Genomic DNA, 26048 nt, shown 5'->3' with positions numbered 1-26048 from the left:
TGTTTTTATTACTGAAGGAAAGATCAAAGATGTTTCCTTTGTGTATCTCCTGGAGTATGGGAGACATGTTACTGCATGATAAGCTAAGACGTGAATTTACAGTTTCTACACAGTAAGTGCTGGTATGCCTGCTTCTAGCTCATGGTTCAGAGAAAAGAAATGAAAGGAGGGATGATTTGCCACATATATATCTGATGGTGAAGGCAGATACTCTGGCAGCTACTGCAGGGCCTTTGGTGTATCGTAAGTTTGGATGCGAGCTTACTCTACAGGTAGCTTGTGCCTGTCATGGGCTAAAGATAGCATTGGTTGTCACAGTAGACTGATGGTACAGATTGCTTTGCTCCTAGCCTTTGCTTTTTGTTGTCAAGCCCATCTAGCCTACAGCTGGGAGGACGTGTGGCATTCATTTAACAGCACTTTCTCTTCTGTATTTTGCCCTTCCCAGGAGCAATTGAGCGGTGCACGTACATCAAGTACCACTACTCCTCAGCGACCATTCCCAAGAACCTCACCTACAACATCACGAAGACAATCCGTCAGGATGAGTGGCATGCCTTGCGTAAGTGTTGCTGGTTTTCTTCTACGTTGTCCTCATGTGCGGACTAAGGGATGTACTTCACTGATAACAGAGAACGAGAACGAAGGCTTTGACTGACAAGCCGCTCAGAGCCCTCTTCTCACATACAGTTTGCCTTTGCAGCAGGCTGATCGATTTGTGCTTAAGACCTACATCTCTGTTTGCTGCTGACTAGAAATTCTGCTGAGGCATGAAAAAGTGGCAGTGGGGAAGAGGCATTCATATGCAGAAATTAATATTGAGTTAAATACAAAAATTAATACCAAAATCAATGCCCTATTTTTTAATTCAGTAGAATGTTTATACGTGAGCATATTCTCATGCAGTTCATGCTGCTGCTGAGTTTCCTGCTTCCAGCAGAATTCATTGCTGGCTTTTATTGTAGAATACGTCCTGCTGCCTGCAGCTCCTGGGTGAGTGTGGCATCACTCTCCTTTGAAGATCTCGAAAGAGAAATGCTGCACCCTTTAAGGCACAGGGAAGGAGCTTAGCCCTTAGTGATAATTGTAGCCAGTGGTCACTAACTTGTAATATTTGCTGAAGCAACAAGATCTGACAGGGATGGAATTGCCTTGAGATGTATTGGCTGGCCTTAAAGCTTTTCTCCTTCTCATCTTGGAGATGGAAAAGGGGTTTCACTGATAAAATGGAAGAGGTAGGATTTCACAAGGAAGGATGCCACCGCAAGTTGCTCTTGTTACTATACAGTCATGGGGACTGATGAATGTTTGGAGCTCCTCTGTCTCAGACAGAGGAGCTATTAACAGGAAGCCGTTAACAGCTCCTTGAAGATGGCAGGGGTTGAGGGATGCTGATTCTGATTGAAAACCTTGAAAAGTGGTAGTGAGCAGCTACTGTCCAGACTGTGTCAGTTTGAGAATTGCGTAAGACCTCTGGTGTTGCAAAGGTGCCTCAGTCCCTGTTTCACTCCTCCTTATGTGACTATTGCTTTGGGAGGGTCCTTTAAAGCTCTGGGGAGGAGAAAGTGTAATGCTATAGTCTATTTCCTGTATTGGTAAGATCATGCCTGGTTTGAGACTCATTGGTGCTTATAGATCTGCCTTGTCAAATCTGGTAAAGCATTAAGAAAGTTCTACAGGGTCTTGCTAAACTCCTAGGTTTTTTGGTTTTGGTTTTTTTTTTTTTTTTTTATGAAATGTGTCTGGATAAATACATATTTTTATTGTGACATGAAGAAAAGGAATATTGAACTTATGCCTCTCAGAAGGTTGTAAAAGGCTGGATTTGCAGAATACTGTGGTGTGCTCATTTGTTCCTGTAATCAGAAGATCAGGCAGTTCGGTTTCCTTCAGGTTTTCTGCTACCACCTGTCATTTCTGCTGGTGACAGTTCTATGTTAATGTTGTTTATCTGGCGAAAAAGAAGTGCACCCACCACCCAAGACATCTTCTGTTAGGGTTCATAGGGCAGTAGGAAGGGTCTTTGGTGTATGCTTTTGACTGTGTATGTATGCTTTTGCCACTGCTGTGAGCAACAATGACTTTTCTGCATCTATCCACTGGGAATCTCACTAATTAATGTATGAGTCATTGTCTTAAAGAAGTTCATCTTTATTTTAGGAATGGCTCAGGTAAAGGGTTATTTGTAAGCTGTATTTGTGTTTTTTTCAGCTTAAATATAATTACTAACATGGCTGGCCATGTTAGTCCCTCGGTGTGTGCATCCTTTGGTGGGATCAGCAAGTTCCTGAGCTTGGTGTGTTGGCAGCTGACAGGAGCCTTCAGAAAGGCATTCATCAGTCTCCAAAGTGTCAGTCTAGACAAGCTGTACTCACACATCTACAGATCTGATTTGGTCCAAGGCACTTTCAGGGCGAGGCTGTTTGTTCCCTCCCTGGGGAGGGTACACCAAGTGTGTGGGTGTGCATGCATATTTCTGACCCAGATTTTCTTGCTAGTTCATGAGTCAGATAAGTGTAGGTAGATGTAGATAGAGCTGAAACTTGAATCTCCCTATCTAAAGACAGGAAAGGAAAGAAATAGTTTGATGAATCTCTCTCTTCTCCAGAGCAGTTAGGTGCAATGGTGAGTGGTTGATACATGTGAGTTAGCCACTGGAGGATCTGGAGGTCACTGCATTTAAGAAGGAACTGAACCTATATGACTATTTCCTGTGTAGGAACAGCAACCTTGCTGTAAAACATCTGTTTTAAAAAAACAAGGGCAATAGTAATCTCTTCAAATCATGTTTTGGTTGTGAGAGATGTTCTCCCTTTAGAAAACATTTGCAATGGAGTAATCAAAAAGTGGGTAAGACTCTAAGTCCCTTCAGAAAGTCTCTGTAATTTTAGTCTCAGCCTTAGCAGTTGGCTTGGTTCTGTAGTACTGGACTAGCTTCATCCAAGGCACAGTTACTTCAGTCTGCCACTGCTCATCCTGAAGCAGAATAGCATTTCCAATTCAACCTGGCCATTATTTTCCTCTGAACAATTCTCTATACAGAATTTCCCTTTCACTGAGTGTTATGGGAAACAGTGAAAGAGCAGGGCGCAGGCCTATTGTTCCTTATGCTCTTGTCATGGGTAATTGCTCAGTTCTGTAGCATAAGATGGAAGAAAGAAAAAAAAACAAACCCATTATGTCCTGATGAAACACTGAGGCAAAATGTCATCCTGGACAATTTCAGAGGAACTAGAAAGGTGAAGCCAGGCTGTCTGATCACCCTAGTAAAGAAAATGCCTTTTCCAGGCTGAAGCCACTGCTGTGCTTTGACATATCTGTATTTCAGTGGTGGTTAGGTGCATGGGGGGTTAGTTTTCACTGGTGCCATGGGGGTTAGTTTTCACTGGTGCATGGGGGGCAAACTGTGGGCCTGGTGAGGAAGTCTGTTGCTTTGCCTGCATACGGGGTTGGGGGAGCAGAAGAGAGAGGGCTCCAGCTGTGCCCAGCAGACTGGTGGGCAGGACTGATGCTCCAGCAGTTTCTCTTGAATTGCAGGAGTGGATGAGGGGCAATTAATTTGAGGCTGAGGACCCCATGGCACCAGTCAGCACAGAAAGCAGATATTCCTCTAGCTGCACTATCGGTGATGTTAGAGGAACCCAAGGGAGCAGGTGGACTTGGAGGAATGGTTGGAGCTGATTTTATAAGTTTTGATTTTATCTTTTTTTTTATTCTGTTTGACATTTTCAAGATGGAACCTTTGCTCCAAATTGATTGCCTATGGCAGCATGAGCTGGGGAAATTAGGACTTCACTTCCCTGCAATCACTTCCTCTCAACTATCTCTGGTTAAATGGGGATGGAGGGGAGGGAGGGAAAGATGACTGTAGTATTGCCAGCTCTCACCTGTCAGGAGATAAATGTTCATCTGATTAGACAAAACGAGTACCTATATGAGCTGGGAGGGGAAGGGAGAAGGGAAGGAAAGCTGTGTCAAACAACTTTGAGCATGAGTAACTGGCTCTTTATGGAAGATGCCAGTGTAATGTGATGTGATTGAGTCAGTATTAGGCATTTGCTATGTTGCATTTTGGCCCCAGTCTTGGGCACAGAAACTTGGTCCATATTTCTGGCTTCTGAAATACTCTAGCAGCATCGCTGATGCTTTTAGAAATGGAGGTATATACTAGAACAAAAATAAAAAAAAATCTGAACAGTTCTGTATTTATTCACATATTCAGTTCCATGAGTTTCATGCTATTCTCATAGGTTCACTTTCAGTGTGCTACAAATTTGTGTTCACAAAACATGGGGAAAATTATCATGGCAGGGGTTTGAGCTGTGGAATATGGTACAGGGCATTATGAGGGGTAAGAGGCATTTTCAGGTAATGGAATGAGCACTTTAACTGGACACTTGTACTTTAAGAAAGTTGTCCATAAAAAGGAGGTTGTGTTGGTGCTAAACTTTTTTTTTGCTCTTGTCCTAAAAACTTCAGGACACCATTATCTGGTATATTATGGCAAAGAAGGTGAAAGGCTGTGTTTGCTTTGAAAATGGTAGTACCACCAAGGCAATGAGGGGATGTGATATATTCAGTTTGGCATCTTCCAGGAACCAACAGTGCTGTTCTCTAAAGCCAATATGAGGGGTAAAGCACTGAAAGTCCTGGGAGTATTTAGTCTACTGGCTTACTCCCGGAGCAAACTAGAAACCTGTTGGGTTGATTTATACCATTAGAAGGACTGTAGGAAAATCATTCCATTGTTGTTTATTTGCTGTTTGTTTTCAAATAGGCTATAGACAACCCAGGCTCTAAATTGATCTTCTGCTTCAGTCTTTAAGAAACAACTGTTTTGTGAAAAAGGGTAACCACAGCATAGAAGATGGATGCAGAGAGAAATGTCTAAGTATGCTTAAACCAGCTATCTGCATGTCATTGTCTTGCTGGGAGAGTTAGGATTAGAAATTTATTTTGAGGAAGCCAAATAGTGCAAAAGAGGGAGGAAGATGCAGATAAGATGAGAGGGGATTGTCTTCGTTCTTTCTTAGAGCCAGTCTAGCATGATGATGTTTTATTTTTGCCTCTAGCTGCTTTTGTTTAGACCTTATGCTTCCTTGCTCATTTTTACCTTTGAACATACTTGTATTTGCCAAGGGACTTCTTTGTGTATCCATTTGTTGAACGATTTCAACAAGAACAACTGTGTAGGTATTATGGGATTGTGGGTTAGCCTGCTGTGGGCTTAGACCTGCCTGGAACCTCACAGGGCTAACGCCTGTGGGTCACTCTGCAGTCTTCCTTGCTGAGGTCTTGGCAAGGGAAAGGTTAGAGGGGGCTTTTCCAGGGCCACCTTCTCTCCAGGGCAGGGGAAGAAAGTATTGTTGCTTTAAAGCACTGCAGACAAGTTTTGCTGATGTGTTTTCTTGAAGCGTGAGGCTTCTTTCTCTCAGAATAAGTTAAACCACTGCCTTTCCCTTTTTCCTACCTTGGTAGCTGAAATGGGACAAATGCTGCATGGCGCCCAGAGCCTTTGTATGGCAGAGCTCCCAGTGCCTTGTGTTGTATCGCATGAAAGTGTCTGCATCAGAAAAGAGATGAAAAATTCTTCCTTCTCTCCAAAAGCTTTTATTTTGCTGACTCACAGAGCCTATCATGCGAGGTAGATAGCTGGGTCTTTCAGTCTGTTATTTTTTTCCTTCCTCCCTATATATCACAAACCTGAATTTGTACTTTGGATTAAATGCGGCCACAAAAGAGGGCATTTCTGTTTGTCTGTTCTTCTCCAGCTTGCCATTGCCGCCTAGGCCTGTCTTCCACAGAAGCCGTGTTTTGTGTCCAGGAACATGGAGAGTGCTGCATCTGGGCAGAAAGTGGCTGGAATTGCTATGGAAACTGATCTCTTCCTGCACGGCTTAGAAATTGTGTCACCAGACTGCTTTAGAGAGAACCAGTTCACAAATAGGTAGCTGATGCTTCCTGAGAAGTGTTTAGAATTTCCTGCTTTTTTTTGGAAATGCTCCTTGTCTGGCACTGTGGGATCTCCTTTGCCTGTCTCCTACACCCCCACTTCTGCTGCAGGACCACAGGATATGGGCTATGAATTTAGAGCATTGGCATGGGGAGCTGCATTGTCAGGAGAAAAGGAACCATAATGCTTTGTGTTAATTGGAATGATAACGTTTGTCTGTGCTGTTGAAAATGGCAATAATCCTGTGTTTGTGGTGGTCTGAAATCCATTTGCGTAAAAAATGAATTGTAAAGTCAAAAGTAATAGCCTGGCACATTCTGAGAGGAGCAAGTATTGGAGGAAATGAAGGATTTGTACAGGATGTGGAAAGTGGTAATATTTTTATTCATATAGCATCTATGCTGAAAGCTGAGTGGATTTTATCAGCCTTAATGGTCCAAACTTTACAGGAGATTAAGGCTTCCTTGTTTAGGCCTACAAAGCACTCAAATATCTCCTTATAACCAGTAAAACTACTGGGGGGGAGCTGGAAAAAATCTTTTGTGGAGGTCAGTTATGGTTCTGATGGCAGTGGCAACAATTAGCACTCTGGAAAAGACTGTAATGTCTGTGCTTCTAATTTCTACAGGCTTCCCAAGCCTTATCACTCTATGGAACAAGATGTTGAGACTTTCATAGAAGCTCTGTTGATAGCTTGGCAATGCATTAGTAACACTAGTAGGCTCACGGGCTTGACCCCGTCTGCTTTTATACACAACAATAAATATTTCATTGTTGTATCTGTATTAAGGGCTGACCTGAGAGAATTTTTGGTCTTGGTTTTTTTTCCTGGGTGCTGCTGAAAGCAATGTTTGAAATAAGCAGGCAGCAACCCACTTTTCTTGCTCCTTTCTTCCACTCTCTCTCCCCCATACTCCCTCGGGTTTCCTTCCCTTCTTATCTTCCTCTACAAGGAAATGCTGTTTCATTTTTAATTAGCTACCTTGACCCCCAGATGGAGGTACACCCTGAAGTATGACACTGTCCTGCTGGTCAGTGCCATTTGGCTGACAATATGATGTCATTTCTTAAAGCATTGGTTATTAAAGCAGACGGGGCAGGCAACCTGGAGGTTAGTCAGGCAGCAGGTGCTCACATGCCTGGAGGTCTAGTTGTTGGATATCCATCATATTCATCATTCCTATAGCTAATGACCAGGTGGTAGTGACAGACCTGCTCATTTCCCTCTCTCTCTGCTGTAGGGTTTTCTTCGTATCCTGCTATTTCAAGCTAAGATATAAAAATGTGGTTTTTCTGGCATAAAAATGTAAGACCTATTTTGAAATCTGTAACGGATTTTATTTTGCTAGGCTTCATCTTAGGATGTGCTAATATAGCTGTGACCTTAATTACCTACACTAGTGAATAGCTTTCCCAACTGCATACTACTACTTATTTCCCATAGTACCTTTGCTTGTTAGACAGAAGAGCAGGGCAGTAGTAAGGGAGGATGTCAGCAGACCTCCCAGTCCTGAGCTAACAAGGGGTGTCTGAGTAGGAAACATGGTCAAGATTTGGGAAAGAAGGAAATGAGGACAGAGAAAGGAGTGAAACTTTGTGCTGGTGAGTTGGGAGAGGTAAAACGAGGGATTATTGGACACTGAGACTGGGATAATGGCTGGAGTGGTCAACTGGAACAACTTGGAAGGGAAGGTGCAAAAATGGCCAAGCTCTCTGTTTTTGTGTGTTGGAGAAGGGCAGGGAACAAACAGGGAAGGATCCCCTCCAAAGCCCGGTTCAAAGTGCACAAGTCAGGAGTCTTACTGTACATCTACCACTAACACACCTGTAAAACACTGGCGGAGGGGAGGCATCATCCTGCTCCCTCAGCTGGCAGCTTCTTCTACCAGGTCACATAACAGGGGGCTCAGAGGTGAATCAGAAGGGTTCTGCTGACGAACCACTTGCCACCCTTCTGAATTGGTAAGAAACCCCACAGTGGAATTCCTGCTTTTGCAGTTTGTTGTTTGTTTTAAAGTTAAGAACTTTAAATAAAATCAGATGAGCATTTTTAAGGTTGCAAACACAAGCATGTAAAGTTAGGAGACGACGCAGTTCAGGCTGCATACTTGGCCTTAATTTATCTCCTTCGAGCACACTCATTATCAAGTCTTTAATTACTGTAATCATATACTGTGTTTTCCACAGGACTCCTGCCTTGTGCCACACATTTGGGATATTCTGTTTCCATTCAATGATGTCTTCAATGTTTGGTTTCTTTTTCATTGCTTAATGTATGGTTGCTGGCCTCTTTATTGCAGAACACACAGCTCCTGATCCAAAGACAGAGTTAGCTGCTTCATGAGCTTTGTCACATTTCTAATTACTGTACTGACGCATGTAAAGATAAATATGTTAATATCTAATAACCTTTTGAGGTGGGCTGTAACTTCCATTTTAGGCCTGGCAATCAAAGTTAACTGTTTTGGGTTTTTTGGGGTGTCCAGTTGGAGATGATGAAGACTTGGGTTTTACAGTACTTAGCATTAAATACCCTTTGTATGTTCAGAGCACAGCTCTCATTGACTTTCAGAGCAACTATAAGTGCTTCACACCCTGTGAATCAGACTTCAAATGGTCACCCAACTCTCATTGGGTCAGAGTAAATGAGGAAAACATGGCTAGGGACCACCTCTAAAGAGATTTCTTAGACTAATTGACTTAACACCAAGGACTTTTGGGGTACATGTAGAAGGCAGCGCTTGTGTGAGTGGGAGGAGGAAGGTATATGTCAACTGACTGATCTCAGCACTTACTGCTCTTAGCAGCTTAGTGTTGCATGTGTTCTCACCTTTCACACCGACCCTTTCAAAGGGTCACATTCTTGTATTTCTGAACTTTGTTATGCTTGACTCGGCAGCCTTCATAATGTTTTGATATTTTTTTTGGTTTGCTTTTGGTTTTTTGTTATATTTATTAGTGCAGGGACTTGCATTCACCTTGGCTTAGGCAATGTTTTACGTTGTTTCTTACTGTTATATTGGAAAAAAGAAGACATGTTTTTATCTTCATAATTAAAAAGAATTTTAGGTATTTACAGGGCTGTTCTAAGTGCAGAAAAATTGAGAGCAAATCCCCTCCAGCCTTACTGGTGATTTTTTGCAAAGGAGTTTTAAAGACATTTTGCCTGTTGCAGTGTGAAGATGTTGACAGGTAAAACATACCATTGCTAATCATTTCCAGTCATTCAGCCAGTCAAAATATAGCTTTATTAATATGCATACGGAGCTCTCTGTTTCCCTTCTCTCCCTCTTGAGAGACACAGAGGGGGAGAGATGGGCGTTTTTCTATGTCTCTTGGCTAATCAAGAATGATGCCTTGTGCATTCTTAAGGTGAGAACACAGGAAAGAACAAACAGGATGATCTAATGGGTCTCTTCCATCTGACTTCTGTAATTTTTGATTTATATACCAATTTAATGCCTGGTTTATGATGATTTATATCCCAGTTTATTTATACCCCAATCCGATGCCCCACCCCACACTGTTAGCAAGATGAAAGCCATGCAGTTAAATATTTCAAGGTGATTACATGCCACACACAGGGTTAGTAATGAGAAGTAAGTGCTTCCTTGCTTCAGTGCAAGAAGAAAGACTTAAGTGGAACATTTTGGAAATGAAATTATTGTGATTTGTTCACAAAGCCATGCACCATCCACAAGGGAACATCACAGCAGCCAGCATGAGATAGATGCCAAGAAACTTTGAATCAAACAGCCTGGCTTTGACCCTGACAGAAGCTGCAGGCTGAAACATGTGGGTGATTTTTACATGTTGATAGCTACTAGGCAGTGGTTGCCATTTTAATTACTGTTTAGCGGTGATGCTCTTTTTACATTGAATTACAGAATAAACCTGATCGTCATGTACAACCAGGATGTCCTCCTACTTGCTCCTCTGAAAAGGTCTAAAATGTGTGAATATTAATGTGTGAAAACTATAATACAGCTTCACATCCCCAGATTTTTATATTGGTAACTGGGCCGTGATGGTTTTGGCCATGTTGTCCCATCTGAATGTATCCATCCAGTTCTTGCCCCGGAAGACTGGATGAAGCTGAAGGATTTGTCTTAAGGCCCATCCCAAGACTCCTTAATTGGCTGGGTGAATCACAGTTTAGCTGTTCAATTATTCCCTGCCCACCTCCAGGAACTGATTGCACAGTTGGTGAGGGAATAGGAAATCAGGAATATAAATCAACTGCGGGTATCTCCTGTGGGACTTCAGAGTTCAGTCTTGCAAATCTCATCTGGCTGCTCTGGATGTAGGTTATATTTAATGGAGCTAGGGCCTGCGTGTCCCTCTGCATCACTGGAATTATGACAGCTAATTTGAGTCTATCTGCTGCTGGTCTGTGCAACTGATCAATATCTCTTTCATAAATACAAACTCTCTCTCATCTGTGCCTCCATCAGCTTTGTCTTTTCTGGCTTGCCCTTTGCATCCCTGTTTCTTTTGGATTTTTTAACCCCAAATTTGATTCTCAACTAGATATTCCGAGAGAAGGAAATCAATGGAAGAATATCACTTACTGACCTAAGAGGGGCTTCTTTGCCATACACAACTAAGGCTGTAAATAATTCAGTAGGGTCCCTGTCTTTTCTTTCCTCCCATAAGATTGGGTTTATTAAAATTTTATGGGAGGGGACGTGGAGGTGGCTGAGTTACTGGTTTTATCTGATACAATCTTTAGCTTGGTACTAGCTGCTCTTCATTAATCACGATAGGCACATACTAAATCAGTCTTCCTTGTAGAATCCATTCTGCAGCATGTTATAATTTTTGAGCATGATGTAATGCCATTCCTTATAACTCACTCTCATGCCTGATTGTGTTGCCGTGGGAAGAAAAGTGTTAAATGCCAAGGCAAGGCTTAATATTTTTTTTCTAGTATCAGGAGGAAGTCAGTAGTGGCATGAATCCATATACACAATGATCCTAATCAGAAGGGACCAATAGGCTGGGACTAAGAGTTTAGTTCTGCTTATATTTATACCAGAATAATAATTCTACTGAAACAAGAGTAGATGTTCTAAGACAAAAATAATGTGAAATCAGCATCTGGATGCAAAATCCTCAATAGATTTCAGGAAAAGAAAAGTGTTCCTTGAGATTTCAGATTTTTTGACATTTTAAAGAAAATGAACAGATTCCACAATTACACTTTCCTGTTAATGCTGCTGCTGACAGTGGGCAGTGCACCTTCCATCCTAGTGTCTTGAAACACTTGGCCAATGGTTTTCACTCAATATCCTTCTGACTTAAACAGGGTGCCAAAGGAGGAATACAACCCAAGCACACCCATTTCACATGCAGAAAAAGAGTTACGGAGAAGTTAATTGACCTGCTAAATGTCTCACAGAGAGTGAGTGAAAGAGCCAGAAAGAGAACTCAGGTCTTTGGATTCTCACTGCTGTAAGTGCTAGACAATGCTGCCTCCTGTAGTGCCAGAGATTAGGCAGCATATCTCCTGAAAAGACCATTGCAAAATCCTATATCAAGGATAATGGGTTTTCTAAAGATATTAAAAAAAAAAAAATAATAATTTTCAAGTGAAAGCTAACTGGCCAAACCCAGGATCCATTATATACATTAGTGGTAATTTTCTCTTAGAAATAATGGCAAAAGAACCTTAAAAGGCTGGTAGTGAATTAAGGGATACAAAGTAGGGATTCCTCAGCACCTGATGAAAACCAGGTCCTCAGAGACATCTGAGGGTGAGCAACTAGAATCAATAATAGTTTCAAAAATTATCTCCATTAGAGTATGTGTAGGTGCTGTGGATTTTCTGCCACGTATGAATTGGATTCTAAACCAGTGTCCTCACTGATTGTCATGACAACTGATACGCACGGCAAGAATGACATACTGGTACTCAGAGTTTTACCTGCAAGTAATCTTAACTGTCATCTTATTTGAAAAGTGATCAAATGAGTACATTTTGAGAGAGAATAATTATCAGCCCTATTACAGAGCCAAAAAATCATCTGGAAGAAGACACGCACACCGAGTGGAAAACTATAGGCAAATAATTTTGAAATGGCCTTCCCGATGTGATCTGGGGAGAACCTGTGCTGTATGATGAATGCCCCTTGGCCAGCAGAGTGGCCACAGCCAGCTGTGCAACTCATCCTAAAATGGCATGGGTGAGGAACTGATTAATTGACAGCTATAGTCCTGCACCATGATTACTAGCTGTCAGCCATCCACTGCCAGGGTATAGTAAAGCTACCTGTGATTTGTTCCAACATAAACCTAGGTTGAACTGGTCTTTGGCTCATTTCAGGAATATCTTCATCCCTCATGGAACTTGGCATATCAGGACCTATGTGTTGACTATTTCTGATGTATTTTATTGCTGTTTAGGTCTTTGCATGAAAGCAGGATTTTTATTCAGTAAATAAGCCTTGTCTCTGACACTTAACCCTTTACTGGAGCACTAGCTGTCTGTACTGACTTCAGTTGAAGAAGTGGAAAAGTCTGTGGTGACATCATTTCCAGGGAGGATCAGATTTTTCATGTGGAAGGAGCTGAGAATTTTTTTTTAAAGAATCAGACAATTCACACAAAAGCCTTTTGTAACAAGGAACAGGGCAGAGAAATGCAAAAACTACTTGATACGCCAATAAAGTTAGCTTTTCAGAGTAGTCCTCCCAAAGATTTCTAGGAGGAATCAGTGGCTCTCTGAAGAGCTGAATTGACAGCTCTGCTAGGTGAAGCTTTTTGAGGGACCAAGGATAGTACAGGCAGGAGCACTTTGAAAATCTGTGATACATGGATGGTTTAGATCACTTGATGTATCTCTCTGGCTGCTAGTTCATTGGATTCTCTGATTAACGGTTCTGGCTTTGGCTTTCCATGGGAATGCATCCCCTACACAAGTAAGAGAGCAGAGTTCCAGAAGTAAATGAATCCCCATTTTATGGCAGTCAGATGACACCAAGTGCAATTTAAGGATATTCTTTTTTTTATCACTGTTGGGGGAGATTCAGTATTTTACTAGCCAGAAAAGAGAGGCCATTTGTCATCAGTTTGTTGGATTAATGATGAGTGTTTTGCTGTCCTTTTCTCACAGAGCAGAAGAGTTGATCTGTTGCTGTACAAAATCAATGCTTAGAGAAGGCATAGTAGATACTGTTGTAGGGGCTAAGACCCTGTAGTAAGGTCTGGGAGGCCCTAAACCTGGTGGTGTAGTCCCCAGGAGAGGTCCATTAGCTGAAAGGGTTCCACCTGAGTGGGGGAGCAGGCAGCAATGGCCTATAATAATTGCAAACTTGTCTATGAAGTTGGCAGAAGGAGCTTCAGTCAAAGAGGACATAGGTAGGATGCTGACACGGCCCCAAGTTATCCGCAGAGGGCTCTTGGTGGAGCTGGGGGGAAAGTAGTTTGGAGTAGAAAGCCACCTGCTTTGCAGCTACCTTCATTTTGATGTTGATAGAAAGGGAAAGACATCTAATGGGTGAGTGTTCAGGGGCGTGGTTGGCAGCTGGAAGAACTTTGCTGCTTTCCAAGTCTTTTATTCCTTCATTGTAGGCGGGAGCAGAGAAAACACTCCCAGGTACAGCAGCAGGACTCTTACAGCCTTGGAGGGTGCTGAATGAGAAGAACTCTTTGTATGACTGGTACGCTGTGGTTGTGTGTTTGTATTTTTTTTTTTTTTCTTCTGAGGACACAGTTGGATGAGCTTTTAGTGGTGCCTTTAAGAATATGAATAAGCAAGCCAAGGTGATGTAAACCTTGGGGGTTTACAGATGTAAACACCTGGGGAGCAGCTAAAAGAGAGAACAGAGAATAATGGAAAAGCTGCTGGGGGAAATAAAAATGTGATGCCTAGATGCTCTTCTGCTTATAGAGAGAACCTCTCTGTTTATTATGCATCAGTATGGATGTATTAGATTCACATGAAAATCAAACAAATTCCTGACATCGCTGGCACCGCTGAGACAATAACCAGAAGCTGTTGATTTTCCTTTTGCAGCAAAGTCTGATAGTGAATGGAACTGGCATGAGTTTGCCATCACTCACTCATTACTTTTTAAAATTTACTTCTCATTCTGTATGTGTCAAGCTCTTGGCACAACCCTGATAAGCAACAGAAAGGTTAAGCAAACAAAGCGAGCCTTTCCACAGGTCGATATAGATCAATCTCTTCATTTTGACTGAATGACAAAACGAAAACAGCAATTAAAAGTATGTTTGATGCCGATAGCGTGGGCAGCTCCCAAAACCAAAGTACCAAGGGACACACAGGCAAACTCTTGCCTGCATGTTATTTATACTGACCCCATCAGAAGGATGATGTTACAGAATCACAGAATGGTAGGGGTTGGAAGGGACCTCTGGAGATCATCTAGTCCAACCCCCTGCCAGAGCAGGGTCACCTAGAGCAGGTTGCACAAGAACGCGTCCAGGCAGGTTTTGAATATCTCCAGAGAAGGAGACTCCACCACCTCTCTGGGCAGCCTGTTCCAGTGCTCTGCCACCCTCAGGGTAAAGTTGTTCCTCCTCATGTTTAGGTGGAACTTCCTATGCTCAAGTTTGTGCCCATTACCTCTTGTCCTGTCCCTGGGCACCACTGAAAAGAGCCTGACCCCACCCTCCTGACACCTACCCTTTAAGTATTTATAAGTGTTGATAGGGTCCCCCCTCAGTCGTCTTTTTTCCAGACTGGAGAGACCCAAATCCTTCAGCCTTTCTTCATAAAAGAGGTGCTCCAGTCCCCTAATCATCTTGGTAGCTCTCTGCTGTACCCTCTCCAGCAGTTCCCTGTCCTTCTTGAACTGGGGAGCCCAGAACTGGACACAGTACTCCAGGTGCGGCCTCACCAAGGCAGAGTAGAGGGGGAGGATGACCTCCCTGGACCTGCTTGCCACACTCTTCTTGTTAGCACAGGCATGAGGATCACACAGCACGTAGATATGCCTTAAGGCATGTACATGGACGACCCTGGCCAAAGTATTTCACTAGGGCTAGATTTGTTATTTTCCTGTTTACCAGTGGTCCACAACACTGGCTGCAGTGCCATACAGCTTTGGGCATATGTATTTCCTAGACCACAGCATCCAGGGCAGAGCTGCAGGTGACACGAGGGTGGGACTATACTTTGGTGTTAGTCAGTATCTGTAGTGTCAGTTGGTACCAGATCACATGTACCTGTTGGAGCAAGTCCAGAGAAGGGCCATGAAGATGATGAGAGGGCTGGAGCAGCTCTCCTATGAAGACAGGCTGAGAGAGTTGGGGTTCTTCAGCCTGGAGAAGAGAAGGGTCTGGGGAGACCTTATAGCAGCCTTCCACTACCTAAAGGGGGCCTACAGGAAAGATGGGGAGGGACTCTTTATCAGGGAGTGGAGTGGTAGAATGAGAGGTAATGGTTTTAAACTGAAGGAGGGTAGATTGAGATTAGATATTAGGAAGAAATTCTTTACTGTGAGGGTGGTGAGGCACTGGAACAGGTTGCCCAGAAAAGCTGTGGATGTCCCATGCCTGGAAGTGTTCAAGGCCAGGCTGAATGAGGCTTTGAGCAACCTGGTCTAGTGGGAGGTGTCCCTGCCCATGGCAGGGGGGTTGCAACTAGATGATCTTTAAGGTCTCTTCCAACGCAAACCGTTCTATGATCACATGTAGCTGTCCAGTAATACAACACATCTGGTGCACTGACTTCCATAAAAGTCTCAAAGTGGGATGATTAGCTCATTTAGGTGTCATTAGATCATTCAATCAGCCATGTGGGGCATAGCCATGCCAGTGCACTGAACCCCAACAAACCTTACACGTATAGCTCAAAGGCAGCATGGCTAGACAGTGTGTGAGATTCACTGGACTCTGTTTCCTGACCGAATGCTGCATACTGAAAGGCCTGCTCACTGTTGCATTCAAGTATCAAAACATAGGTTTTGGTGAAGTAGTTTTAAAAGGTCTATCAGTACACAGTATGGTCAAGAAAATAGTTGTACTGATAGGATCACTGGCTACTTAGAGCACCAAGTTATAAAAACACTATTGTAGGTACTAGTCCGTGGAGCTGGTGTGTATACGCATCTTATACCACCTGTATGTGAATGTCTAGGATGGATAAACAACAGGTGGCACAGGAGAGTAAACAGCGTAAGTGGAATATTACTGCTAGAAAATAGCAGTAGCTGATGCTTGACTCTTCCTTTTATGAAGGAGTGGAAAACTGATTTTTCAGTTGTCCTGAACTCAATGAGTTGTTTTGTTTTTCTTGCTACAATGCTACCATCATAAATAAAAGTGAATGAGATGCAGTTGGATGTGACCGTTCTGGTGGGCCTCTGGTGTGAATGAACAGACAGCAGGAACAGAACATTGGCTCCTGTGTTAAGATGAGTTTTCTCTTTATTTGGGGTTATGTGCATGTGTGTGAAGGCTGGAATAATGTATTGCTTGTGAAAGCAAGAGACTTGACAGCACTGGCTAAGCCCAGGCATACTGCAGGCAAGTACTGGGCACTTTTCCCAGTTACAGCCACACCGGTGTGCTTAATCACAGTGTATAAAGTGTTGTTCTAGCAAGAGTTAATCCCTTGTTGGTGTGGTGCACTGTCTTGTCTTCAGACAGCTTTGCTGCTGTGTATCGAGCCTTCCCTTGCAGTGTTGCCCTGCTTTTCCCAAAACGTAGCACTATCGCAGCAGCAGCCATGCAGCCCTGCTCCTGGGGCTGCCACTCGCGTAAGAACATGTGTTGCTTCAGTGTCGTGCTCTCCTGGAGGAAGTTAGAACCTCTAGACTTGTACCTATTTGTAGGGTTCAACTCATGGCCCTAGTCTTTAGGTCTTTTTGGCTTTATCTAGCTGCTAGTTTTGGGGCAGGCAGCCTGTGTGATGCATGTGTATGCTGATTATACAGCTATCTAGGAAGCACTTTGGCCCCTGATGCAAGTGTTTTTTAACTGGGCCTGACAGACATGGCCCCGAGAACTTGTTGCACCAGTAAATTTCACACCCTCTGGTCATTTCTTATTCAGCTGTGAAGTGGGAGAAACAGTGTTAAGCATGGAATCAGTGATTTTGGGCTTTTTGTAAGCTGAAGGTGCTCAAGATGCCTGAGGAGTCGGTGAAGGTGCTGCTGTGTCACAACCGAAGTGGTGCAGAAAGGGGCCATGGGCCTGTCGGCAGCCCCTGGGAGGGGAAGGCTGAGCCTCAAGAGCATCCCTGCACTCACCTTTTCCCTGGTGGTGCCCCCACATGGGTCCTTCTTGGGGTTGTACCAAGCTGAAAGCCTGTGCCAGGGAGATGTACTGCTGCTGAGTGGAGTAGAACAAAAGAGCTGTGAAAAGGGAGGTCTAAAAGCTTATGGAGCAACATCACGTGGAAACCACAGGAGGTGGAAATTTTTCACTGTAGCATTAAGTGAGACAAAATTCCAGCACCTCATGTAAACAATAACAAGCCCTGAGTTGATGAAGCCGCCCTCCTGTGAAGCCTTAGCCATCGCAGCTGTCCTGCTCTGCCAGAGCTACTTCGTGGCTGCTCAGAAACAATTACCTCTTCTCCCTCTTTAGGGAAATGACAAGGGCTGGGCTGGGGGAAAAGCGCCAGCAAGCACTGAAGGGAAGAGAGAATAGAGAAAATTTAATGTTGAATGTATTCATCACCATCTATTCTAAGGTCAGTTGTTGTTGCTTTTTTCTGTATTAAACGAGGTGTTATTTTTAGATTTCCAAATCCATACATGGAAATTATTCTCAAGTGTTCCAGCTTTCATCCTGTATAAAAAAAAAAAAAAAAAAAAAAAAACAAACAAAAAAACAAACCCAAAACAACCAAACACCCAACAACCCAATCTCTACTTGATAGCACATTTATTACATTATTTTTGTGTTATTTCTTTTATCCTTTATTCCTGCTCCAAAAAAATTGTCCCTTCTTGCTCCCCTGCCTTGGCTAATATTACTGGAGATGCAGCAAGAGAGAGCTATTTAATGTTTTCACTTGTTGATTTACTGTTCTGAGTTATGGGGGAAGTGCTGGTGGGTTAAGAAGGGGACTTAGCCGGCAGCCCACCCACTTTCTTGTGGTTTTTCTTCAAAGAAGGGTCTGACAAAGAGGAGTTCTTCCGTTGCAGATTTGCTGAGTTCAAAGCAAGTGCCCTACAGATACGACTCTGTGATTAATCCTCAGAACTGGCACATAAACCTTATGCTATGCCACTGCTACTAATGTTAATGGGAGTCAGGCAGCTTACTCCTAGTGCACTGCTTTAAAGAGTAATAATTTACCTAGAAAAGTCCTGAGGCAAGAGAAGTGATAGACATTTATTAATGCTTTTGTAAATCCTTTTGTCTAGGGTCCTGGTATTGCTTTCTATCCATTTCTAAGCCACGACACTTTGGTTAGCCCTGGGCCTTGAAATGGGAAGGCAGGATGGTCTTTTTTCCATGTGCTTGAACTCTTTGGTGCTAAGAACAGGTGCGTATGCTAGAATTCCAGGCTATGTTTACAAAGGAGAGACAAAAACCTCATAAGCATATTTTACACCCACTGTCACACAAGCAAAATTAGTGGCTGTAGACAAAAATGTGACCTTTAGGCAGCCGTGGGAAAGCACGTGGAGAAAGCTGCCCTGTTAGCTGTGACAGAAAGCAGTCCTTTATCTGGATCATGATTTTCACATCAATGAGATATTTACTTATAAAAGCATGTGCTTTTTCAGAAGGACATGAACTGGGGTACCTTATTTTGAGATGTCTGACATGAAGTATGCTTGAAGGTGCCTGATGGTCAGTGGGAAAGGGCTCGGCATTCCTCATAACCTGAATAAGATTGTCAGTATCTGTCTATGGTTATGTGCATCAGTACCTCCTAGTATAGGCAGTTGCCCAACAAAGGTGTCCCTTTGGCACATTTGGTTGTATTTGTTATTTCTGCGTGCGTTAGACCTGAGATTTCCAGTGATGATGATGCTTTCTCACTGGAGGAGCAAACTTTGTCTAGGAACCAAGTCATGGAGAAAAGGCTGTGTGCAAAATTGTGCCATGGTACTGGTGCTACGTCTGAAGTTTCCTCTGCACATACAGTGGATGTTGGTGTTCCAAAACCAGGAGAGCTATAATTCTGGGACAAATTACCATACTGTGTTGATTTCTAAAAGCACTTGGACCGCTTGGGATCCCAAATAACCCTGAAAGTCACAGGCAAATCTTGAAAATCCCATATTTGTTCCTAGAGTAGATGAAGCAGCACAAAGACTGATGGATGCAAACTGTCTTGGTGATCCTAGTATGAATTGGCTTTGGGAGACACGTGGCAAATAGCAGCTGAAGTTAAAGGACCTCCTGAATACCAGGTTTCTCTCATGAGATGAGTAGTCATAATTACCGCTACATCTGTAGCTTGTATTGCAAAACTTGGGATTCCTTCAGACATGCTATTTGAAATAATGATCTCACAGCATGAGCTTGAGTATTGATCTGGGGGAGTGGGTCATTCATTAGGCAGAATTCCCTTTACCTCCCACCTTCCAATAAACATGTTGAATTATGTTTCTTTTCCTTTCCTGGTTTTTTTCTTCCTTCCCAAATGCATCCATTTTATTATCTTTCTCACTTTAAATTATCTAGTATCCATAGGCATATCCCTGTTGTTTCTGTATGTAACTACGAGGTGATTTCCCAGATGATTTCTCTCTTTGCCTGATGTGGTTTTTTTTTGTTTGTGGTTTTTTTTTTTTTTGTAGCAATGAGGCTGGTGCCAGGTACCCTGTGATAAGAGAATTTTTAGTTATTTGAACAATGGTTTCTCAGATACTTGGATTCATTTCCCTGCCTCTGCCTGTGGTGACAGTCAAAGGACAGAGCAGGGATTGAGTTTCCTTTGATCTGAGAGAGGTGAGTAGTGGCAAGCTGACTTCTTGCCAGGATGAGTGGGTGAAGAGCTCTAGATAATTCTCAGTACGAACCATTTAAAGTACCATCTAGAGCTGGGCAAGCAACGTTCTACTACAAGCACATCATCCCTTCTTCATTTGCTTGCTGACATAGCTCACAGAGGGATATGGGGGACAACCTGGAGTATGGTAGCGGCCATTAGTGGAGCTGGCAGAGGGCTTGGGAGCAACATTTGGTGGCAGCAGTTGCCGCTGGAGTGTGTGGCTGCTACTCCAGGTAAGAGCCTGCCTGGTATCAGCGCTTAGCGAATGTAGAACTAACAGACCTTAATATTTCCTATTGGGCTATGCAATATACTTTTGTTCTCTTTCCCCATTTTCATTCCTGAAACAGCCTCTTTCAGACCACCATGATTACTGGCCCAGCCCTGTTTCAGATTTTTAAGTGGGTTAGTAATGTGAAACTCTGGTTTAGCTCCAAATGGAACATGATTATACTGCTGGCAAAGTCTCCCGTTCAGGCAACATAGGCTTTAGTGTCTTGTTGAGTTCACATGGATGTTTTGCATGCCCTTGCAAGATGTTTGATAGTGTCATCATCAAGTCACACCTAGTTTCATTTTTATGAGAGCACATTAGAGAAATCTCAGATAATCCAGAATTTTTAGAAAAAAATGATTGCTTATTTTCAGAACTCCCTGTAGACTGAACATAGGAAAAACAACTTGTCTTTCAAGAGAAGACTGACGATTGTAATTACATAAAATAGCATATACTTGCAATGAGTTAAACTTTCAAATTTATGTGTTTAAAAAGAAACCATACTCATACGTTGTCCTGTCTCCAAACTGTAGTGTGAACTCAGAGTTTGAATTTTTCCATTATTGGCTTCTAATCCATAGCAATTAAAGAAACAAACCAATTCCTCTATAACTCCCTAATGGGATTTAGAAGTTGCTATGCAAAAGTTGCAACAGCCAGATTGTAAAATACTTCCTTTAAAAAATCATTGTGAATCCTTCCTATAATAGTCAATATGGTTATTAAATTCTCATACTGCTTCCGTCAGCCCTGTTTCTGTGCTTTCATTGGCTTCGTCATCTCTCTGACGTTCGGATATTGGATATTTATTCATTGCATATGGGTATTTTTTTTACTGAACGTGTTGCCCTAAGGGAGACAGAGTCAGCAATTTGCTACTGTTATGTGGATGAAACATGTCTGTATGTTTCATCTTTACTCTGTTTCCTTTATGACCTCTCTCCATGTACGTTTCCTCTGTAGAAGGTCAGACTAGCACCTTGCTAATAAGACTTGCAGCATGCGGGTTGGGGTGTTTTCCAGGAGACGCTGCCAGTGCATTTGTCCAGCGTGAGCCCCTGATGTCTCTGGGACGCAGCAGGAGCTACATGGTGGTGGCCATGGCTGGGCAGGAAGGGACTTGCCTGCGCCCGAGTTGAGAGATGACTTGGGCTTCTGCTTTCTTACCAGCCAACCTCCAGAGTGCACCTGTGACAGGGTTGTTCTTCAACAGTTTGATTACAAGATAGGTTTTTGAGCAAGATCTAACGTTGCACACAACATAATGTCAGCATCCTGCCCCTGTCCCCATACGTTCAGACTCAGGATCCTGCAGGCAGCAGTTACTCTGCATGTGCTCCTGCCCGGGGTGGCCCAGGTCCTTCACGTGCTGCTTTGGCAGCTCTCAGGCTCTGACTGCACGGCTCTATCTTTAGAGCTGCAGAAAGTCCAGTACCGCAGTGTCACAACATCCTAGGGAGCGGGTGGTAGAGCAAGCCGTGATTTGAATTTGAATTTCTTGCAAATTATTTCTTGGGTAGGAAAATTTGTCTGAGTTCGTGAACCTCAGTTTTAGAGGCCCATTAACTGTAGAGAGAGCTTTTGACACGTGCAAAGTCTAACAATGAGGAGGTTATCTGCACGATGGAATTGCTTTTTATAATTTTTTGATGTCATTTCCTTAACCTTGTGCTAGTTTTATCACAGGGATACCTTTTGTTACATTCTAGTTACAAAAGAGAAGAAAATAACTAGTTATTATTCTAGTTGAATCACTTACAGAATAAAATTCAGACGCAGCTGTCACACAGTTCTAGTATCTGAGGAAAATCAGCATTACGAACTGAATGTTATTAGCATATTTATTATTAACAGTGCACAGAATTTATTTATTAACAGTAATGCACAGATAATTCATTCTTTATGTGGTTGCACTTCTGTCTTGATGTAGTTAATATTGAAAAAAGCTTGTATTTTTCAGTTTACGTTAAAAATATTGATGATAAAGATTGAGTTAGTTTGCTGTTACTGTGTGTCACCTCACACTCCCTTAGGGACAAATTTAAGGCTTCCCTTTCTTAATATCCTTTAAGTATGTGGCAAGGTGGATGTTCTCAGATAGTATTGATAATTGCTGTTTATTATTGCAAATTTCAAAATTGCTGCAGTAAATGTTTGATGTAAAATTTAAATCAACTTGTAAATGCTGAGATCAACAAATAACTTTTCACCTTCATATTTTCAGTGACAAACATACGCTCCCTACTGCAAAACAAATAGCATGCACTGCTCTTTATAAATTTACATCACAAAAGCAAATTATTTTCATAATCACTGTGGATTTTATTCACTGCTGGGATTAAGACATAATGGCACAAGGCACACAAATACCTTGGGTTCCAGCTGTGGCTGCTCACAAATAGACAAGACTATTTCAGGCAGTAGCAGAACCAAACGTGATGGGTGAACGTGCTGATGCAGTATGTCTTTGGGAAGCCCTCAGCAGCAGCGAGCCAATGGACCTCTGGTTGGAAAAAAAATCCACGTGTTTCTCTCTCTGGGGAAAGAAGCAGCTGCCGCCCTCCTCTGGGATTGCATCCTGCTCGGTCCTAAATATTCTGATAGGTTTGGCTGGCATCGCGGATGCTCAGGATGTGGCATGATTCCCTTAATCATTGATTAAGAATATCTTGGTGGCGTCGTTCAGCAAATGCTGCACTGGGCTTTTCTCATGTGATTTCTTGCAAATTATTTCTTGGGTAGGATCATTTGTCTGAGTTCGTGAACCTCAGTTTTAGAGGCCCATTAACTGTAGAGAGAGCTTTTGACACGTGCAAAGTCTAACAATGAGGAGGTTATCTGCATGACGGAGTTACTTTTTATAATCTTTTGATGTCATTTCCTTAACTCTCTTGATGTGACTCTCTAGAAAGCTCTGTTTCCCAACTTAGGGCCCTCCTTCAAGGGGAATCAGAACAAGACACATCATGCATCATCCAAAGGGTGCAAGAGAGATTTCTGTGGCTGATCTAACTTTGTGGTTTATTCCCCACTCTGCAGTCTTAACTGACTTTTTAACATCTGGAAAGAGGAGGAATGCTCTCTGCTCTGTTAGAAAGAACATTGACCATTTGAGAGAGGCTGTCTCTGTCCCAGAGATTTCATTCACGGGGGATGGTGAAAAGAAAGCCCACGTCAGGGAGTCAGGAGGATTTTGAGAGCCGTTCTCAGTCCTCTGCTGAGCTCATATGTAAGTTCTAGTTTTCTGGGACCACAGTGTATTTGGATCTTTTAAAACATGCTTTTAAGTCTCTCTTTCTAATCATTTGCTGCAGTTGTCATAGTAGACATTCAGCCTTGGAGAATGCAGGAAAACCAGAAGTGAGTTGGCCCATTTTATGTAAAGTCACATTTGCCACAGGGAGCTGGAGTTATGCTATGGATGGAAGGAGAGATGGGACAGTACATGTACACATCTGTGCCTGTTAGCTACAGCCCTGCAGGGGACAGCTGGAAGTTTTCTTGGCTGGTCCATTATGCTGGAGGAGGAAAGGAATTGATATTTACTAGACTTTGCACTGGGGAGCTTCTCAGCTGATTGCTGTTAATTTAATTATTGGAATTTTTGTTAACCCTTTGGTAAATGAAGACAGATCTTGTTTTATGTTAAAAGTCCATGAAGAATACATAAGCATAAGAAACAACAACTCTTAGCCAGGGAGTGCCCAAGGGATTAATCTGTAGTCAGGGGTTTCTTCAGGACACTTGATTTAAACAGACTGCTTGCACAAAATATCAAAGGTGTTTTATTTGGAATTAGTTAAGTGGCTGGAGATAAATTTAGCAGTATAGCTCAGTTCAAGTTCAGAAGTGTGTGTGTGGGTTGTGTGTTCTTAAAAGCAGTCTGGCTGAGGCACTTATGTTCAGGCAGAAATTTTTAGCTATAGTCTCAGTGGTTCTGGGTAGAGAGTGATGCTGCCTCTGTCCCAGTGACAGAATGACAGGAATCTTATTGTGTCTGAATAAACTCTTCTGCAGTTTCCAGCGATCTCCTTACGTTGTAGTTGTCTAGCTTTTCCTATTCTATAAATATTCTACAGGACTACTTCCCCCTGTTTCTTTTTTTTTTTTTTTTTTTTTTGTTCATTCTTCAATAGACCCTTTTCATCCTACAGGTATTTGGATATGATTTCTCACAGGGCAGTAAAAGCAGAACTGTACTGACATCTAAGGATGTTCTCTTGGGTTTTTTTCCTCACAGTTCACATCCCATTTCATCTCCAGAGGAGAGTTTTTTGTCTTTCCCACTGAACTTACCTAAACTAGTCCATGCAGAAAGAGGCTGCCTTTCCTCATGCATTTCTGCTCTATTGTGTCCTCTTGAGTCCTAAATATCCTCTAGTTTGAGAGATAACTGTCATACCAACAAGATTCTTGGTGTTTGGTATTTTCTTGTTTCAAGCAAGAACTTAAATGCTCCAACAACTTTCCCTTCCACATGATGTGATCGCCTGAGTTGAAGTGTAGCTAATAAATTTGCCCTCCGAAGAGCACTGAAGTCTTCAGTTTTCATTCCTTGATAGAATTTGTCTCTTTTCAGTTATTCTTGCAAACTGTCTCCCGTGTATCTGTAGCACACACATACACATGCTATATATGTATGGGACTGAGCGCAAACTCATCATGTTGTCTAGATGTCCCAGTTGTGCAAGAGGTGAATATAAATAAACATTTGGTTGTTATGCAGTTACTAATGCTAACTTTGGGTACTGTTGTCTGCACTGAAAAACTGTGGAAGTCAATACAACTGGATATTCTGAGAGTTTGACAGTATCTGTAACTTTTGTCACATGTATGTTGACATCTTGCACATATTCTCTATGCCTTCTCAAGGTTTAGTGCCCTTAAACGAGTGTCTTAACATTGATATACAAATGCTGTCAGTGAGAATACAACATCCCTGAGTTACTGTGTGCTCAGACAGAAAGAGCAAGGGCCTCAGTGTTGAGAGACAGGTGCTCTCCCTTCTCATTCCGTGAGCTCCCCAGCCATTTTACACAGCTACCTATGCAGTGGGTACCTCGTAGCAGTCTCAGAAGAGAGGCCAAGGGCTGAATCAATCAAGAGACTGTGCTGGTCTCAGTCTGGCAGGTAAGCTCCCTCCTGGTCACAGCTGAGATGAGTTCTTGTTCTTTTTAACTGCGCTTGCAAGCTGCCACTCCGAGCTGTTTCTGCTGTGTGAATAAACTGAGGACTTCAGTACGGCAAATTTTCACCCACGCTAAACTTCACAAACATCGGTTACTCAGCAGTATTCTTTGGCATCATCCTGTACGTTTTGCAGGTATTTATGCTGCTAGAAGAGGTTATCTTCTTTTAGCTGGCTCATCGATGAATATATAGTATATTACTTATAAGGAGAGAGAGGCACTGGGCTTTGGATAACTTTGCTTGAGATCAACCCCTGAAACAGGATTCCGAAGAAGGTTCCTGAGCCTTCTCCTGAAATGCAGAGAGCAGGCTTGAGCTGAACTTGGATATATATAATTTTGAGGTTTTGCCCTCTTTATCAGCAGATTGCAGGAGGGAAGAGTGGCTTTTCTTTACACAGTGTTTTTGAGCAACTTGGGAAATAGAACTAGTAATAAAACTGTGTCACCTGAGTGGCATATATGAGGCACCCCTCATATATGTGTATATGAAAGATGTCTTGTGAAAATCAGATTTTATTTTTTTTTTCACATACCTTGTTTTTTTAATCCTCTTAAAATACGGTTTGGCTGGTGAAAACAGGCTTGGGCATGTGTACGCCATGCATATTGGATTTGGCCCGTGAGTACTTGTACGTAGGATACTAAAAGGGCTGCAGTTTTTGAGTCCTTTAAATTATGAGGAGTCAGCAGTACTGAAGG

The 26048-nt window shown here is 42.5% G+C and overlaps 1 protein-coding gene across 2 annotated transcripts in view; it reads left to right on the top strand.

The window, feature by feature from the left end:
- TMEM178B (transmembrane protein 178B) overlaps positions 1-26048 on the top strand; it is a 230178-nt gene that overhangs the window by 60814 nt on the left and 143316 nt on the right. For both annotated transcript variants that reach the window (XM_054188924.1, XM_054188923.1), the window contains exon 2: positions 449-562. In XM_054188924.1, the coding sequence (XP_054044899.1) occupies positions 449-562 (114 nt within the window). The remainder of the gene's footprint in view (positions 1-448; positions 563-26048) is intronic.

Source organism: Rissa tridactyla, chromosome 1 (assembly GCF_028500815.1).
Source record: "Rissa tridactyla isolate bRisTri1 chromosome 1, bRisTri1.patW.cur.20221130, whole genome shotgun sequence".
In the NCBI taxonomy this organism is placed as follows: domain Eukaryota; kingdom Metazoa; phylum Chordata; class Aves; order Charadriiformes; family Laridae; genus Rissa; species Rissa tridactyla.
The sequence above is the reverse complement of the archived record's forward strand: the minus strand, read 5'-3'. Positions and strand labels throughout refer to the sequence as shown.